Raw genomic sequence first — 19,614 nt, 5'->3', positions numbered from 1 at the left:
CATGACTTTTTATTCTTTGTTGAGGGGAGAGTCATCCAACTTTTTTAGTATAGGGGGAGGGTCACCTAACTTTTGTATTCATGAAAACAGCAAAATTTCAAAGTGGCTTGTTTGGTGCATATTTTTCATGTAGCTCTCTCAGTCTCGGCCCCCCATCGCTAGCAGATGGGTCTGACCCAACAAAACCAGGGTGCGGGGTGCGGTGATGTCAAGTTCATGTCAAGGGTGGCGCTGCCAATAAAGCACCTACAAGCTGTCACAAAGAACCAGCTAAAGTAATGATTATGAATATGTCAAATATAGCAAGGATACATTTTAATCGTTTATTAATAAACAAGTGTTTTCTGTGTCAGTGTCGACTGCAAAGATAAAGTTGACGATGCTGACTCGCGATTAGCCTACATAAGCAGAGAGCAGTCTGTTTTCTTTCGTTTTGAATTAAATCCGTTATTTATTAAATCCAGGCAATTGGTTGATGAAACGTTGATTAAAATTAAGATACAATTAATACAAAACGAAATTCACGTTTCAAATTTAAAGACAGGCTTTGTGCTTTCTGTTTTAGGTCTATGAAAGTTTTAATGCAGTCTTTTAGTGCCGCTTTCAGAGTGGCCATGTCCGTAACGGAGAACTGTTACGTCTGCAAAAAATGTATTTCCCTCCTATTAAATATAAAACGCATGTGTTGACTGATATTTTTCTAATGTTGGAAGGGATGTGTCCATTCTGCCTTCTCACACCGCGACACAGGTTCGTGGATCTGAGTTTGCGATTTTGGTTTCATATCGTTACAGCTCTACTGCCCTACAAAGGCAAAAGACCTTAACTCACTAGAGCGTGGAACTGAGAAAAATTACTTTAAAGATTTGTAGTTGTCCCGCGCCAAATTAATTATAGATGGGACACTGGAAATCTGGCAATTAGATGATTTAGTAATGCAAACTATCTACATTAAAAAATCTTGAGCTCAAACTTGACTTTTGACCACTATTTTAAAGTTACTGTACTCTGCCTTTTGAATTGTCAGCAAAAAGTGAGAAGTCATACTAAGGCAAAAGCAGTAGGCTAACTTCCACATTATCAATATTTGGTTGCTGATCACCATTAACAAAATCATTATTGTAACACCTGTATAAAATTTAGTGAGCGTGGCATTTATTTTGAATGATTTACAATTACTTATAGCCATCGACTTATTCCTATCCTGTAGCCTACGTTAGTTGCATTATGATGGCATTATTAATAGGCTACATTAGACATGACAAAATACCTCAATATAGTGGTAAAGATATCTTCAATTGGTACCGATCGAATGGAATAAGACTTCTAAGCGCGTGTTCAAAATTATCACAATAAAACCGATCATCGCGCACATTCGACAAGGACGCATACTTTCACATTCAGATGGCCCTCATCACAGGCGCTTCCCGAGATTCGTGTTCGAAGGTGTCGCGCTCCTCGTACGTTCACGAAAAAGCAGTGTTTTCACCTTTGAGACTCAGAGCGCGTTCTGGACTACCTCAACGATTTATTGCACAACCTTCTGTGTTCTGCGTCTTTTCAGTATGCTGTGGTTTCAGCTGTCTGCCCTATTATTGTGCTTGTGCACTTCGCTCGTCCCGCGGATTGATTCCGGACGCTGCAACCCACTTGCTGCAACCCACATCAGCTGGTCTGATCTTGCATGCACCAGTCCAGTACACTTGTTGCTTCATTATGCTGTATGCACCAATATACCCATGTTGCTTCATTATTAACACTCCCTGTGATATATTAGTCCCGCGTCGGCTCGACCGTGTTTAGGGCTTTGCTGAAGGGTTTCAACCAGGTCTGGTACCCGAACTGGGTGAGGGGGGCCTTTAGTTCTTTGTTGTATTCACCTGCTACGGCATTTGTAAAAAAATTCTGTCAACTCTGCATATATCCTTCGCGATCGATATCGCACGTTTGTCGATGGACCAGGTTCAGGTCATACTAAATGTTCTGACCGCGTTTGTGCAGGACAAAGCTCTTAGGACATCAGAAGTTGATGGCAGCTGCACAATGTACACAGGCTACACCGTGATTTCAATTTTAATAGACAGTAAAACAAAGGCAGAGTTGGCTACCGTAACTCAATTTGAGCATTCCAAAACAAAGCCAAAGCTTTGGTTTCTCGTGGGCTTTTGGATGTTACTGTTAAGACAACCCATTATTTTCTCGAAAAAGCAACGAAATTGACTCAAGATACTTATCCACATGATAAAGGAGGTCTTGAATGTGCCAAAATATCAATAACTAATTTTCGACCAAAAACGAAGTTACGGTCTTTTGCCTTTGCACGGCAATACTGAATCATGAATATGGGATATCAGTTTAATATATCGACAAACAGGCAAGCAGTGGATTATATTGGTCGACGGGTTGGCGTCAATGGAGAACATTTTCGACTAAAATAACTAGCTTCTGGCAGAGGGCCGTACGCATCAATTTACGGCAAAAGAGTAACCCTTGAACTTGACGCACAACGTAATGACAAACGCGGTTGCCCAGCCCTGTTTGTTTGAACCTCGAGGGTTATCAATTGCTGTGATTATGTTGTGCGTCAAGTTCAAGGGTTACTCTTTTGGTGCAAATCGATGCATACGGCCGTCTGCTGGAAGCTAGTTATTTTAGTCGATTAAGTTTTAAATATGGATATTTTTCGTACACTAACGCATCGCTTCACTTCAGAAGGCCTTTATTAACCCCTGGAGACTCGTGGAGCACTTTAATCATGAAAAGATACGCTTTGATTGACTTCCAAAAGCTCAAGCATGTTCGCTTGATGTGTGAGAACCTATGAGGTTCATTCTTATGTGTTAACCAGCACGTTTGAACTTCCGCAAGAACCAATAATGTTCATTCTCGTGTGTTACGCAGCACGTTTGAGCAAGAGGTTTTTCTCGCGTGTCAAGCAGGTTCAGTTGATGCTCTGTTTATGTTCACTGATCAATGTTTATATCTGAATAAAAGCCTAAATTCAATCTGTTCATCACATAAAGCGACTGTCTCTTCAGAAAATTTAGATTAAACTATTCGATTTATATGGATTAGTTTTACGATCTCTTTATGATTTGTAGTTTTTCAGTTTTACAATTAATTTTTGTTTTAAAAATGTAATTAAAATGTAATTAAAATAAACAAATATAATTTTGTACTATGTTTTTTTGTCATATAAAATAATTTTGGTGATATATTATTTCAGACATTTCCAGACCTATGTCGCTACTACCGCAATTATGATGTTATATTGTTTTGAAATTATATTGATTAAAGAATACAAGGGCACAATTTTGATTTCATGGTGCCTTTAAAAAGATGTTGTGGAAACCCATATTTGATGTTTATTGCAACTCTAATATATTACACATGCTGATTTCTGCAGGTTTGAGGAGTTCCTGCAGAGGAAATGGTCATCTGAGAAGCGTTTTGGGCTGGAGGGCTGTGAGAGTCTGATCCCTGCGCTCAAAACCATCATTGATAAATCCAGCAAGAACGGAGTAGATGCTGTCATCATGGGAATGCCTCACAGGTAGAGGAAGTGATGCTAATTTAATAAAAAATAACTGATGTTACAGTGGCTACATGCTGTTCTGTTGATTTATGGAATCAATTACAAACTCTCTTTCTGTCTGTCTCTGTAGAGGACGTCTGAATGTGCTTGCCAATGTAATCCGTAAGGAACTTGAGCAGATTTTCTGTCAGTTTGACTCTAAATTGGAAGCTGCTGATGAGGTCAGTGACATTTTTGTCTATTTACACTTTGTTGGAATCTCATGAACTTATAGAATGTTTGTTTTGATGATTGTGTCGGTACCTGTAACAGGGTTCAGGAGATGTCAAGTACCACTTGGGCATGTACCACAGGAGGATAAATCGTGTGACTGACAGGAATATTACCTTGTCATTGGTGGCCAACCCTTCCCATCTAGAAGCAGTGAATCCGGTGGTGCAGGGCAAGACTAAGGCAGATCAGTTCTACTGTGGAGACACAGATGGCAATCGGGTAAGATGTAAACTGCATCAAACTAGTGCTGTGACAATGCGGTCATATATTTTTCCATTCAAAAGTTTGGGGTAGGTAAGATTATTCTCTTATGCACCCCAAGGCTGTATTTATTTAATAAAAAATACAGTAAAACGGTAATATTGTAAAATATTATTACAAATTAAAATCACTTTTTAAAACGTTTTGTTTTTGAATTTTCAACATTCATTACTCAATCCTTCAGAAAACATTCTAATATGCTGATTTGATGTTCAACATGCATGTGCAGGGGCAGGGGGTGGATAATATGACAATGTGTACAAAACAGTTATAATTTTGGAAATTTTTGGAAAAAAAATCCTGTCAGACAGCGTTGCTATGGGGTTTCGTCTTGTTTCGGACTTTAGTGACAGATAGGGATGCACCGATACAGTTTTTTCAGAAACGACCAGATACCAAAAAAATAGTTCAAGTTCGATCCGATTCCAGCGCAGAATTTATAAACCTCTGTATGTAGAAGTGAAATCACTCTTTAATGTGTTAAACACAATCTACTAAATACAGACAACTTTATTAAGTAAAACAACAATTGAAAAAAATATATAATCATAATCAATTTTTTTATTTTTGTGATATTTTTTTTGAATATTCCATTAACAGGTCCTTGTGTAGAAATTTGTGTTCATACATATAATTGTTTACAGTTCAATTAATAAAGCAGGTTGTCTAAACAAGCATATCCGTGCCATCGTCTAATGCTCAGTAAAAGTTCATCTTTAAAAACACGAATAATTTAATAACACTGAAAACTAAAATTTATATGCATTTTTCATTTTGTACGTTAATGCCTAAATTCACTTGTAGATCTTAAATTATTTTTTATTTTTATTTAAACAAAATAGTTTAGACAACTGTCCATTTATTAGTCATGACATAACCAATAAATTAGGCTAAATCTGTATAGATGAGAATTTGAATATCTGAACATCCTTAGTACTTTTAGGATGTATTGTAAATGGATCAGTTATGATGAGCTCAGATCGAACCAACTGCTGTGTTTTTGTTTCAGGTGATGTCCATTCACATCCATGGTGATGCTGCATTCGCAGGTCAGGGCATTGTCTATGAAACCTTCCATCTGAGCGATCTGCCCTCCTACACCACACATGGCACTGTGCATGTGGTTGTCAACAACCAGGTATTTGTGCACAAACAATTCCACGCGTGATGTAAAATCCCCCACCAAATATCCTCTTAATACACTTCTGCTTCTCTTTCTCAGATTGGTTTCACCACAGATCCTCGTATGGCGCGTTCCTCACCGTATCCCACTGATGTTGCCCGTGTGGTCAATGCCCCCATATTCCACGTCAACGCTGACGATCCTGAAGCTGTGATGTACGTGTGCAATGTGGCCGCAGAGTGGAGAGCCACCTTCCACAAAGATGTGGTGGTGGATCTGGTGAGAGAGTGTTTTTTGTCTTGTATATACACTTTTATAATTTATTGACATGTTTTGGGAGTTTGTGATGTCAGTAAGGCAAATTACTTCTTTCCATTAGGTATGTTATCGCCGTATGGGCCACAACGAGATGGATGAGCCGATGTTCACCCAGCCACTGATGTACAAACAGATCAAGAAGCAGAAAGGAGTTCTTCAGAAATATGCTGAGAAGCTCATCGCCGAAGGTGCCGTCTCACGACAAGAGTATGAGGTCAGTCAGTCCTGCCCAGATCCAAGTATCTGCCCAGTATCTTCAGCGGTCTATATAACGTTTTTCTCATCTCTGTCCATAGGAAGAGATTGCCAAGTATGACAAAATTTGTGAGGAAGCTCATGCTCGTTCAAAGGATGAGAAGATCCTCCACATTAAGCACTGGCTGGACTCCCCCTGGCCAGGTGTGTATGAACATGTATATTATTGAATTGAAAGGAATCGCTTCCTTGAATTATGAAATCAAGGTAAAAATATTTAAGTAAATAAAACATACACAGATGATTCCTTCACAATAAGATTTATAACATGAATTTACAAAATAAGTTTGAATTTCCATTTTATCCCGACCTTAAGTTATTTAGTAAACCTTAAAAAAAGGGAAATAGTATCTTTACACATTTATCTTTGGTTGTATCTTCCTGTCACCATCTGGAAGTGGACGGTTCAGAATAAGTTGCAATGTACTAGAATTTGTTGATAGTTGAAAAAAACATGTGGATACATGTGGACATGCTTCATGTGGATATAAGAGCATATTCATTGTGTTTGGTGTGCAGATTTTTTTACTCTGGATGGCCAGCCCAAGAGTATGAGCTACCCGTCCACCGGTCTGGCAGAGGAGGAACTGACCAACATTGGACAAGTGGCGTCATCTGTACCCGTAGAGGATTTCACAATTCATGGAGGTTAGACGTGCTGATATACGAAAATATGATATATCTCAATAATGAACATGTGGTATTGTTATCGTGGGCACTTTAAAATACCATGAAGAATAAAATACCATGAAGAATTATTTATGAAGAATTATGTTCTTCTGAAGAAGATGTTTGTATTCGCAATGGTGTTCATAACAATGCCAAAAACTTAAACACTTAATAGTCTATTTATTTTCTAAATAATTTTTTTTTTTACATTTTAATCTGGACTAAAATATGCCCTAGATATTGATTTAAAATGTAACATTTTACATTAAAGCTCCATTAGTTACCATTAACTCATTTATTAGTTAACATTAACTAACACTAAAATGCTTCTAAAGCATTGACTAATCTCTTAAATGTCTGTCTAGTTTGAACTTGCCGCGCTAGTAACTGCTCTCTTCATGGAAGCTTTGCGTTTAAAGACCTAATAAAATATTTATTTTATTTTTAATATTATGTCTAATTATTTACGCAAACATACAGATAACAACCCAGTTATCTCATCTCAGAATAAACCCCCTTCAGTCCTCACCACCTTGTCAGGGGTTTATTCTGAGATCACAACCGGCTGGATGTACATTATCCCTTACATAAAATACTTCTAAAGCATTGATTAATCTCGTTTAATGTTAGTTTCAAGATTTAATAATGTGTTGAGCTAACAATGATCAGTTATATTTTTTTAACCAACGTTATATCAAAGACTAATAGCCTCTGCTCATTGTTAATGTTAGTTAATGCATTAATTTGTTAACTGAGACCTTACTGTAAAGTGCTACCTATTCTTTTGCACTTTAATCTGTTTGAAACGGTTGTTTACTCTGCTTTTTTTAAATTTATTTAAACGTTCAGTTGTTTTTGTTAGAAGAAAAAAGTTATTAAACCTGTTATAGTATGACAACTTATTTGATACCGTCACATGCCTAATGGAGGTACGCTACACGTACAAAATAGTACATAAATATGCACACATTTCATGTTCTGTTACAATAATGCTCGTCTTCCCAGGTGAAAAGGAAATATATTTAAAGTGTGCTTATTTTGATATACTTAATGTATTTTAAGTGTGTTGTATTAATTATGTATTAAATGTGTTATTTTGGAACAACTTCAAGTATACTAAATGTACTTTTATATGTATTTAAGTTCAATTTTAATGTAATAGTAATATATTTCAATATACTTAATTGTGTTAAAATGGAACTATTTTAAGTACATTTAGTGTAATTTAATAGCAGTTCTTTAAATTGTATTTTTAATACATTTTAAATGTACTTTCGAAATACAACTTAAATATATTTTTAACATCATATTAATGTGTTCCCAGTATATTTTAAATATAATATCAGGTTATTAATAATGTATTAGTAGAACACTATAAGACCCACTATTAGTATATTAAAAATATATATTTTTGAACAAAACCATTCAGTATGAAAAAAATATATTTTAATGTATTAAAAATACAGTTAAAAATTATAATTCAGTTAAACACAGTAAAAACAATATTTGTATAAAACACACACAAACACTCTTTGAAAGATAGTAAACTTTAATGCACTACATTAGTACAGCAACATATGAAAATTAAACAAAATACATTAACATAAAATGCATTGATCTGCAGAAGTATTAAACAGAACAAAAAAAAAAAGAACTTAAAGGAATAAGTTCAACAAAGTGAAATACAATAGCTGCAAACAGTCCTTCATCCTTCAAGCGAATTGAAGTGATTGGTCTTGGAGTTTGCCTCATTGTTGCATTTTCTTCTGATCAGTGCTCGCACCTCAGACACTGTCGTGGTCGGAAACTGTTTGATCACAGTATCTATGAAAAGGGAAAAATATTATTATTATTTTTTTAAATATTAATGCAAAATTAACATCTGTTAAAAAAGTCACTGTTCCCTTTCGAAAGGGAACTTGCACTGCGTATCTAGGCGCCCCTTTTATACTTCTGGGTCGCACTAATAGTGTCATAGGTTGTCGCCAAATTCGTTTGCCGTGATTTTATAGCTTTTTAGACACCTGTTCACATGGAGGGCATTCCCCAAAGCGTCATCTATGTCTCATTCCCTGCTCTCAGGGAACAGTCGTAACCACAATTTTTTTATATGGCATGTAATGCTTAGTTCATATTTTAACAGAAGACATTCAATATAAAATGTTAATATAATGCAAAAAAGGAGTTAATAAAATATCTACATCAAATAGAACAAACATTAAGTCTTGCTGAACAACAGTGAGGTCTACATGTTATGACACTGTATCACAGCAAAAAAAAAACAGACAAGTATAATAATTATAATGTATAACAAATGCTAATCTTTATTTTTAGCATTATTATTTGTTTTAGTCACCCCCCTTTGACTTCGAGAGCAAAAAAAAGTGATGTACATAAACACATACGTCATGACCCAATCACCATTCAATAGTCCGGATTCAAAAATCTCTATAACAGAGGTGATATGAGATTAAACCATACTTACTACTAGAGATGCACCGATTACAATTTTATAGGCCGATTCCGATTTTTCACTGAGTTTGACCTGCCGATACCGATTTTAGCCGATTCCGATTAAATTTTCTTCTAAAATTATAATTTTTATCAAGCTCATATAATTAAGTTCAGTAATTTCACTTAAATGATAAATAGGTAATTTTCATTGCCATTTAAGATAAACTACTGAACTTAAATATTCAAGCTTGATAAAAATGATCATTCTAGAAGAAAATTTCAGATGGCACTTAGAGGCTTAAATTGCATCTGAACTCTTCATTTATTATTATTTATTTTTTTATTAAATAAAACACCATATACTTTTACCCAAACTGAATAATTAAAACAAGTTTAAATGGGTACATTTTCTACAAATATTTTTGTGTTCATTTTCTAGCCTACTCCAGTTCTTGTTAAAACACACTAGACATGCACATTCTGTGCATTTTGGGCATTTTTTGTGTGAAATCATATTTATTTTGTCCATCAAAAGCGTGTTTTCACTTTAACGCACTCCTGCTCCGCGTATTTTTTCGGGCGTGAATGTCAATCAATGAGAGCATTCACACACAAAAAATAAAACCCGCTGCTCACGCTTGCGGTGTGAAACGGCCGTAATTCACGAGGTTTCCTACATGTGCGGTCCGTGTGCATGTCTGATTGCTGATGTTGTGCGATGTTAATCATATGGCGCCCGAGGTCATGGCCGATCACGTGAAAATCGGCCAATTCCGGTCACCAGCCGATCAATCGGTGCATCACTACTTACTACTCTCTTCTTCGCTTGTCTCTGCACTCAGTTTTTCTTCTATAGCAGGTAGTCTGAAAAACAACAAATACAAAAAAGAGATTTATAAATATATATATACATACACACAAATATATAAGGCAGGCAAATTATGAAGAATGATTTGTTTTGTTTTTAAGAATGACAGTATGCTGAGTACAATGTACTTGGTGGGTAATATAATCAAAACCCTTCACAGACTCGGCAGTTTAGATACGCTCTCTTATACGCATCCCTTTTAACAATTTAATCTTTGTACTTATTTGTAATTAGAAATATATATTAAAAAGTAATCAAAAAGGCAATAAGATTGTCAAGCTTGAACAAATATAAACACCAATCAACACACACTACCATAATTGGCTGGTCAGCTCAAGACAAAGGCAGCTATATTCATAACATGTTTTTTCAAACTTTTTAAAGATAATTTACATCATAACAATGAAGCCATAATCTTCAGGAAATCAGAAATAAATACACAGCTTCAGCAAATAAAAATTATATTAATATAATGATGTACATATTATAATAACTAATTATTTTTTTTGAAGATGCATTGGACAATGTTTTATAGTTGTTTTAAGACGGATAAATGTCTCCACATAGATTTTAAACAGATTCATCAAAGACTTTAGACCTTGACAGTGCAGAAGTTGCTAGAGTTCAGTGTCAGCATCATGTTACAGCGCTTAACGTCAGTATCCCACGTGCAAGTCATATTAGAAAATGCATAGCAGACCTTTCCACCTAGGAAAACAACTAAACAGTGAGATAGTTATTTATGCAAACAGCAACTAAAACTTACCAGTAACTTCTGAGGCAGTATCTTCATCTCTTCGAGTCTGCTTCGACTTTGACTTGAAAATCTTGGCTCTGATTGGGCAAATTGAATGTAAGTTAGCTGAACTGAAAAAGACGTGATGTTACACTTTGTGCCAAAAATACGAAATGGTGAACAACACCTTTTTGGAAATTAACATTTCTTTGGAAAATGTCTCTATGATGCATTTAAAAAAATATGATGCTGAAATTATTGTGGGAATTTCAGTAGTACAAAATATCATGTAATAGACAACAGCCTTAAGTAGCCTTTTACAACAAACAAGTAAAAGTGAAAAAATAATAATTTTAAGCTTATTGCAATGCTAATAATAGTTGACAAATGTTTCTAATACATTATAAGTTGGTATATTGTAAATGTATTTTTTTTATATATTAAAATGATAAAAACATAAATAATTAAACTATATTGCAGTAGGCCTAAGTGTTTATAAAGTACATACATTTTAAACTAAAAGCTTAATCATTTTGCTGTTCTTACACAAAGTACACATAAAATGTAGGCTACTTTAAGTAAGTGCAACATATGCATGTTTTCTTTAAGTACACTAAAACTTCACTAAAAGTATGGTTGCATTTAGCATATTTCTTAAAAGTGTAAGCATATATTTATTACCAAATACTTCTAGTACACTTTTAAGAAATATATTTTAAGTATGCTTGTAATTAGCATATTTATTAAAAGTATAATTAAATATATATTTATTACCAATGTACTACTAGTATACTGTTTATAAATATATTTAAAGCTTGTAATTAGCATATTTATTAAAAGTATACTTAAATATATATTTATTACCAATGTACTACTAGTATACTGTTTATAAATATATTTAAAGTATGCTTGTAATTAGCATATTTATTAAAAGTATACTTAAATATATATTTATTACCAATGTACTATTAATATACTGTTTAGAAATGTATTTAAAGTATGCTTTTAATTAGCATATTTATTAAAAGTATACTTAAATATATATTTATTACCAATGTACTACTAGTATATTTTTTATAAATATATTAAAATGCAATTCAATGTATTTTAAATGCACTTTAAATAAGTATGTTGGAAATACAAATGTATTATAAACATACTATTTGAATTTCAAATATATTTTTAATACATTTAATACTACGTCTTTTTCACCTGGGTTCCCTTTGTGTAAAGGTCTGAGTCGTATTCTAAAGGGCCGTGGTGAAATGATCAAGAACAGGATGGTGGACTGGGCTCTGGGAGAGTACATGGCCTTTGGCTCTCTGCTCAAGGAGGGCATCCATGTGCGTCTCAGTGGCCAAGATGTGGAGAGAGGAACCTTCAGGTATACACAACAACATTCACAATCATTCAGTATTCAAAATCATTTAATCAATCAAAAATGTTAGAATTACCATAATAATATAATTATTATAGTAATTCTATAGTTCTATAATTCTATAATAATTATATGGTAATTCTTAGAATTACCATAATAATATAATTATTACTTCCCGTGGGCTCAGCACCTGCAGGAGGGGCCGTAAGGGGCCGGTGCATAGAGGATCGGGCGGCAGTCGAAGGCGGGGGCCTCGACAACCCGATCCCTGGACACGGAAACTAGCTCTAGGGACGTGGAACGTCACCTCGCTGGCGGGGAAGGAGCCTGAGATTGTGCGTGAGGTTGAGAGGTTCCAACTAGAGATAGTTGGAATTCACGCACGGCTTAGGCTCTGGAACCACACTCCTTGAGAGAGGATGGACTCTTCACCACTCTGGAGTTGCCCATGGTGAGAGGCGGTGGGCTGGTGTGGGTTTGCTCATAGCCCCCCAACTCAGCCGCCATGTGTTGGAGTTTACCCCGGTGAACGAGAGGGTCGTTTCCCTGCGCCTACGGGTTGGGGATAGGTCTCTCACTGTCGTGTGTGCCTACGGGCCAAACGGCAGTGCAGAGTACCCGGCCTTCTTGGAGTCTCTGGGAGGGGTGCTGGAAAGTGCTCCGACTGGAGACTCCGTCGTTCTACTGGGGGACTTCAACGCCCACGTGGGCAACGACAGTGTTACCTGGAGGGGTGTGATTGGGAGGAACGGCCCCCCTGATCTGAACCCGAGCGGTGTTCAGTTATTGGACTTCTGTGTTAGTTACAGTTTGTCCGCTTTGTGGTCGTTTCATCTGACCTGCGGCCGTATGTCTTGGACACTCGGGTTAAGAGAGGGGCGGAGCTGTCAACTGATCACCACCTGGTGGTGAGTTGGATCCGATGGCGGAAGAGGAAGCTGGACAGACTCGGCAGACCCAAGCGTACTGTAAGGGTCTGCTGGGAACGTTTGGCCGAGTCTCCTGTCAGAGAGATCTTCAACTCCCACCTCCGGCGGAGCTTCGACCGGATCCCGAGGGAGGCTGGAGATATTGAGTCCGAGTGGACCATGTTCTCCACCTCCATTGTCGAAACGGCCGCTCGGAGCTGTGGCCGTAAGGTCTCCGGTGCCTGTCGAGGCGGCAATCCCCGAACCCGGTGGTGGACACCGGAAGTAAAGGATGCCGTCAAGCTGAAGAAGGAGTCCTATCGAGCCTGGTTGGCTTGTGGGACTCCTGAGGCAGCTGACGGGTACCGGCAGGCCAAGCGAACTGCAGCCCGGGTGGTTGTGGAGGCAAAAACTCGGGCCTGGGAGGAGTTCGGTGAGGCCATGGAAAAGGACTATCGGCTGGCCTCGAAGAGATTCTGGCAAACCGTCCGGCAACTCAGGAGAGGGAAGCAGTGCCCTACCAACGCTGTTTACAGTGGAGGTGGGCAGCTGTTGACCTCAACTGGGGATGTTGTCGGACGGTGGAAGGAATACTTCGAGGATCTCCTCAATCCCGCCGTCACGTCTTCCATGGAGGAAGCAGAGGCTGAGGTCTCAGAGGTGGACTCGTCCATCATCCAAGCTGAAGTCACCGGGGTAGTCAAAAAACTCCTCGGTGGCAAGGCACTGGGGGTGGATGAGATCCGCCCTGAGTACCTCAGGTCTCTGGATGTTGCGGGGCTGTCTTGGCTGACACGCCTCTGCAGCATCGCGTGGCAGTCGGGGACAGTGCCTCTGGGATGGCAGACCGGGGTGGTGGTCCCTCTTTTTAAGAAGGGGGACCGGAGGGTGTGTTCCAACTACAGGGGGATCACACTTCTCAGCCTCCCTGGGAAAGTCTATGCCAGGGTACAGGAGAGGAGAATACGGCCGATAGTAGAACCTCGGATTCAGGAGGAACAGTGCGGTTTTCGTCCGGGCCGTGGAACACTGGACCAGCTCTATACTCTCTACAGGGTGCTGGAGGGTTCATGGGAGTTTGCCCAACCAATCCACATGTGCTTTATGGATTTGGAGAAGGCATTCGACTGTGTCCCTCGTGGCGGCCTGTGGAGGGTGCTCCGGGAGTATGGGGTCCGGGGTCCTTTGCTAAGGGCTGTCCAGTCCCTGTACGAACGAAGCAGGAGCTTGGTTTGCATTGCCGGCAGTAAGTCAGACTTCTTCCCGGTGCATGTTGGACTCCGGCAGGGCTGCCCTTTGTCGCCGGTTCTGTTCATAATTTTTATGGACAGAATTTCTAGGCGCAGCCAGGGGCCGGAGGGTGTCTGGTTTGGGAACAACGCGATTTCGTCTCTGCTCTTTGCAGATGATGTTTTCGTGTTGGCCCCATCAGACCAGGACCTTCAGCATGCACTGGGACGGTTTGCAGCCGAGTGTGAAGCGGCTGGGATGAGAATCAGCACCTCCAAATCCGAGGCCATGGTCCTCAGTCGGAAAAAGGTGGCTTGCCTACTTCAGGTTGGTGGAGAGTTCCTGCCTCAAGTGGAGGAGTTCAAGTATCTTGGGGTCTTGTTCACGAGTGAGGGAAGGATGGAACGGGAGATTGACAGACGGATCGGTGCAGCTTCCACAGTAATGCGGACGATGTACCGGTCTGTCGTGGTAAAGAAAGAGCTGAGCCGCAAGGCGAAGCTCTCGATTTACCGGTCAATCTACGTTCCTACTCTCACCTATGGTCATGAGCTTTGGGTCATGACCGAAAGGACAAGATCCCGGATACAGGCGGCCGAAATGAGCTTTCTCCGCAGGGTGGCTGGGCGATCCCTTAGAGATAGGGTGAGGAGCTCGGTCACTCGGGAGGAGTTTAGAGTAGAGCCGCTGCTCCTCCACATCGAGAGGGGTCAGCTGAGGTGGCTCGGGCATCTGTTCCGGATGCCTCCTGGACGCCTTCCCGGGAAGGTGTTCCGGGCACGTCCCACCGGGAGGAGACCCTGGGGAAGACCTAGGACACGCTGGAGAGACTATGTCTCTCGGCTGGCCTGGGAACGCCTCGGTGTCCCCCCCGGAAGAGCTAGAGGAAGTGGCTAGGGAAAGGGAAGTCTGGGCATCTCTGCTTAGACTGCTGCCCCCGCGACCCGGCCCCGGATAAGCGGAAGAAGATGGATGGATGGATGGATGGATATAATTATTAAATGTAGTTGTGTAGTAGCGGCACATTTTACTGTTTGATCGACCTTTTAGCTCAGTGTAAGAGGTTTCTGACCTGTTGTTTGTTGCATTTGCAGTCACCGTCATCATGTTCTCCATGATCAAAATGTGGACAAGAGAACTTGCATCCCCATGAACCACATGTCCCCTAACCAAGCCCCGTACACTGTCTGCAACAGCTCTCTGTCTGAGTATGGAGTTCTAGGTATTCAGACGCTCAGAGTGCATGTTAAATTATCTCTGCAGTTGAGGACGCTTTTAGAAACTTGTGTTTTCTTTCTTTCCTTCCTTCCTTAGGCTTTGAGTTGGGCTTTGCCATGGCCAGTCCCAATGCTCTGGTTCTGTGGGAGGCCCAGTTTGGAGACTTCCACAACACAGCTCAGTGTATAATTGACCAGTTCATTTGCCCTGGCCAAGCTAAATGGGTCCGCCAGAATGGCATCGTCTTACTGCTGCCACATGGCATGGAGGGGATGGTATGGCTGCATTACCCACAATTCTTTTCTCCATGATTCTCTCTCTGTCTCTCTCTCTCTCTCTGTCTGAGCTGGCTGTAAAGGAGTTTTGTTCCTTCACAGGGTCCAGAGCACTCATCTGCCCGTCCAGAGCGCTTCCTGCAGATGTGCAATGATGACCCTGACTTTAACCCTGTAAGACTGGCTACCTAACATGTCTCTAAGCGTGCAAACACAAAGATTTCATAGACGTCCTCAGAGTGAATATGTCATTATGTACCTTTTATTTCGACTTCAGAAAATTACTGATGACTTTGAGGTGCGTCAGCTGTATGACTGCAACTGGATTGTTGTAAACTGTTCAAATCCTGCCAACTATTTCCATGTGATAAGGCGGCAGATCCTTCTTCCCTTCAGGAAACCTGTGAGTTTTGTTGTCTGAGAGCATTTGTTTAAAAAATCATCAAATGGGTTATTGGTGTTTTAAATTAACAATTTGAATTTTTAACTGGTTTATTTATTCATTTTCTTTCTTTCTTTTTTTTTAGCTTATTATGTTCACCCCCAAATCTCTGCTGCGTCATCCGGAGGCCAAGTCTAACTTTGACCAGATGCTACCAGGTCAGAAACTGTTCTTTCTACTGCCGCTTTTAGGGGGAAGATTTGGACAGTTGGGTTGACAGTTGCACCACTTTGGCGTAGATACACAACAAATGAGAAGGAAAGTTTTCATTAGTGGTCAGCCAATATGGATTTTTTTGATGGGTGATACCAATATCTTGGAGAGCACAGTGGCCAATGGCCAATAGAAAGCCTATATATACTGTATATGATATTGTGCTAATTTAAAGATTGTAACTAACGCGTGTAATTTCCGCAATTAAATGTATATATATTTAACATAATATTTACTTAAATACTTAGAAGTAAATAAAAAATAATAATAATAAACCTATAAAATAAACATATTTATTCGGTAGATAACAAATTGATTCTGTAATCCTATTATTAAAATGGACTAATGGATAATTTTGTGCGCACTGGGAATCACACACATACATTAGTGATGTGCATCTCCATAACGATAAGGCCAATGCGATACGCATCTCGATGCACAGCCAACGATACGATACATTAAAGATACATATAAGCTGCTACCGATGCGATGCAATACAATTCACTACTATTACGATTCGGTGCAACGCGATGCGATTCAATGTAATATGATGCAATGGAGAAAAATATGATGCTATGCAATTCAATATGGTATAGAAAGTTAACTTTTATTTATTTTGTTCAGACATACAGCAAATCGTAAAGTAGCTTAAGTGCCATCTGACTTTTAAAGCATGGCTCTTTCACAAACAAAAGATTTGGTTTTCACAAAACTAAAAGATTAAATAAAAACAGACATTCTTTTCCTGTCCTGTCTCCAGTTACACTTTTAACAGCTCACACATTTAACAGTGAATCAATTTAAGGATGCTCAGGGATAAACATTAAAGAAATGTTCTGTAACTTGCCATCAGGCAATTGTGATTTCAGCAGGTAGGGTAACAGTGACCAGAAAGCAGGTGCTGTTTTGACATAATAATAAAAAATAATAAAAACTTTCACAAACAGGTAGTAGTAAATATTGGCAGTCACAGGCTTCTGTAAACCAGATTAACTTAAATGTCCTACTTTAAGGTTTAAAGGTAGGTGACTCTCAGGACACGCCTCTCACTCCGTAGTGTTGTGATACGTCATATTCACGTAGCAGCTGCAGCAGTGGTGATGAGAGAACGCGCTTGAGTAACAGTTCAGAAAGGAGAAATAAATCTAGTCGAACTGGACGCGCGAATGAGGTGAAAACGCGTCTATCGCGCCGCAGGACCTCCAGACGCACGTCAACGCGTCAACATTGACTTAACATGTAAATCACTCGCTCCAGACGCTCTATCCGCGTTCGGTGTGAACGCAGTAGTCACATAATAAAATATTGGTCACTTTCTAAATAGTAAAAGTATAGCGCATCTACTAATAATTATATATGATTAAATAGTTTTTACCGATGCAGATATGTTAGAAACGATGCATCACGATACAAATGCATACCGCTTTTATGCCGAAGCACCGATGCGAATCGGTGAACCTTACCATACCTAACATGCATACATATGTGTGTCAAAAGGATCTATGGCAAGCCATAACGGAGAAAAGAGAGCATCTCTCAGATATAACAGTGATACAGGGGTTCAGAACAAGGCTATTTAATTGGCAATAAAGGTTGTTGGAGTGTCTGTAATGGATGTGAATCTCCTGTTATCATGCTAATAAACGTCAATATGCATGTCTCTTCAGGCACTCATTTCCAGCGTGTGATCCCAGATGATGGACTCCCAGCTCAAAACCCCTCAGAGGTGAAGCGCATTGTCTTCTGTACAGGGAAAATCTATTACGAGCTCACACGTGAACGAAAATTATGCAACATGGAGAACTCTGTGGCTATCACTCGCATTGAGCAGGTACGCCTTGCTTGCCTGCGTTCTTTCAGTAAAGGCCTTTATATATTGTAAAATGGTAGTCTGATTCACGCTTTTGCTCCTCCCCAGCTCTCTCCTTTCCCGTTTGACCTGGTAAAGGCTGAGACTGAGAAATATCCCAATGCTGACCTGGTCTGGTGTCAAGAGGAGCATAAGAACCAGGGATACTATGACTACGTCAAGCCCCGCATGCGCACCACCATTGAACGTGCCAAGCCTGTCTGGTAAACTCTCGTCTTCTCATATAGAGCTGTGACACTCCAGTGGCTCTATGTTCTCACAAATCCTCACTGTGTCTTTCTGTGCACAGGTATGCTGGTCGTGAGCCTGCCGCTGCCCCAGCCACTGGCAACAAGAACACCCATCTTCTGGAGCTGAAGCGTTTCCTTGACACTGCCTTTAACCTGGACGCCTTCAAAGACCACATCTAAATCTGTCCACCAATCAACAAAGAATACAAAAACTCACAAATACCCCATTCATCCCGGCAACCAAATACACTACACACAACCATTTTAATTATCCCATGAATAATAGTAATACAGTTTCTCCTGTGTTAAGTATCGGGTATCTGAAATTTTCAGTTCATTTTCATTTTAAGTCTTTGTCACCATTGTTGCCCAGTTCAACAACACCAAAATATAATAAACCACAGAAAATACAAATTCTCTTGCTTGAGCAAATAAATAAACAGCACAAATTTTAATGGACCTAATGTATTTTCAACCAAAGCACTATTCCAATCCTTTTAAGAACTTTTCCGTATAGTAATTGGCATCTTTTGTCTCCAAACTCACTTTTTCCTAAGCTTTCATGATTTCTGTATGCTACTACTTGCATCCCTCCTCTCAACTGCTCTATGGCTTTAATTTTTTTATGTTTGTGTTTTCTTTTCTTTTTATTATTTTGTTAGAATAAGGGAGAATTTTGGCACATACATTTGCCGTGTTTCATTAGTGGTAAAGTAAGTGGAAAAAAGGACACTTTATCTGTACCTTTGCACTGTTTTCTGGTAAGAAGAAAAAAACAGTTGATTCTCTAAAAGTGGATGTTGCAGTTGTATGATTGTATTTATGTAAAAATGACTTTGTATTCAGGGGAGGAAAGCCTTGATGTCAAAATCAGGACAGTTGTGGAAATTTCTTTGCGGCACCTTTACATGTACAGTATGTGCCTCTGTTCTCATCCAGTATCATCTATAGATTGCATTGTATACTCTGCACACTTGGCTGATCATTGATGCAGCCTGGTGCAGATACAAAACCCTTCATAACCATCCTAGCCAACTGATAACTTGTGCCATACAGCCCAGCCCAGCAGCAGGAACACTTCAAATGGAAAGCAAGACAGAATTACACATTTGTGGTCGCTCTTTTAAATAAAAATCAATGACATCTTTTTGGCTTTTTCAAAGAGAAAGCAAATTATTTTATTTATTTTGTTTTTTGAGGAATCAGGTTTTTCTTGTAACGGTTTAGCTTCATACAATAAACTCATAATCTTCTCAAATATCTGAAGTTGATCATTTAATACTAGTTATGAAAACTAGATTGTGTGTGTTATGACCAATGGCATGAAATTTGTTTTATGATGACAACCTATGCTAACA

General features: G+C 39.2%; 1 protein-coding gene across 4 annotated transcripts in view; it reads left to right on the top strand.

Annotated features, from left to right (window-relative positions):
* Positions 1-19,514, top strand: part of ogdha (oxoglutarate dehydrogenase a) — a 51,758-nt gene extending 32,244 nt beyond the window's left edge. For all 4 annotated transcript variants that reach the window (XM_079637390.1, XM_079637392.1, XM_079637391.1 and 1 more), the window contains 17 exons: positions 3,407-3,553; positions 3,666-3,756; positions 3,848-4,027; positions 5,079-5,207; positions 5,292-5,471; positions 5,572-5,724; positions 5,807-5,909; positions 6,285-6,413; positions 11,726-11,876; positions 15,103-15,230; positions 15,323-15,501; positions 15,604-15,675; positions 15,779-15,904; positions 16,029-16,101; positions 17,824-17,987; positions 18,075-18,229; positions 18,316-19,514. In XM_079637390.1, the coding sequence (XP_079493516.1) occupies positions 3,407-3,553; positions 3,666-3,756; positions 3,848-4,027; positions 5,079-5,207; positions 5,292-5,471; positions 5,572-5,724; positions 5,807-5,909; positions 6,285-6,413; positions 11,726-11,876; positions 15,103-15,230; positions 15,323-15,501; positions 15,604-15,675; positions 15,779-15,904; positions 16,029-16,101; positions 17,824-17,987; positions 18,075-18,229; positions 18,316-18,436 (2,281 nt within the window). In that variant the 3' untranslated portion in view covers positions 18,437-19,514. The remainder of the gene's footprint in view (positions 1-3,406; positions 3,554-3,665; positions 3,757-3,847; positions 4,028-5,078; positions 5,208-5,291; positions 5,472-5,571; positions 5,725-5,806; positions 5,910-6,284; positions 6,414-11,725; positions 11,877-15,102; positions 15,231-15,322; positions 15,502-15,603; positions 15,676-15,778; positions 15,905-16,028; positions 16,102-17,823; positions 17,988-18,074; positions 18,230-18,315) is intronic.
* Positions 19,515-19,614: the final 100 nt, after the last annotated feature.

Source organism: Phoxinus phoxinus, assembly GCF_949152265.1.
Source record: "Phoxinus phoxinus genome assembly, chromosome: 15".
Lineage (NCBI taxonomy): Eukaryota > Metazoa > Chordata > Actinopteri > Cypriniformes > Leuciscidae > Phoxinus > Phoxinus phoxinus.
This window is presented reverse-complemented; position numbering and strand designations above follow the sequence as displayed.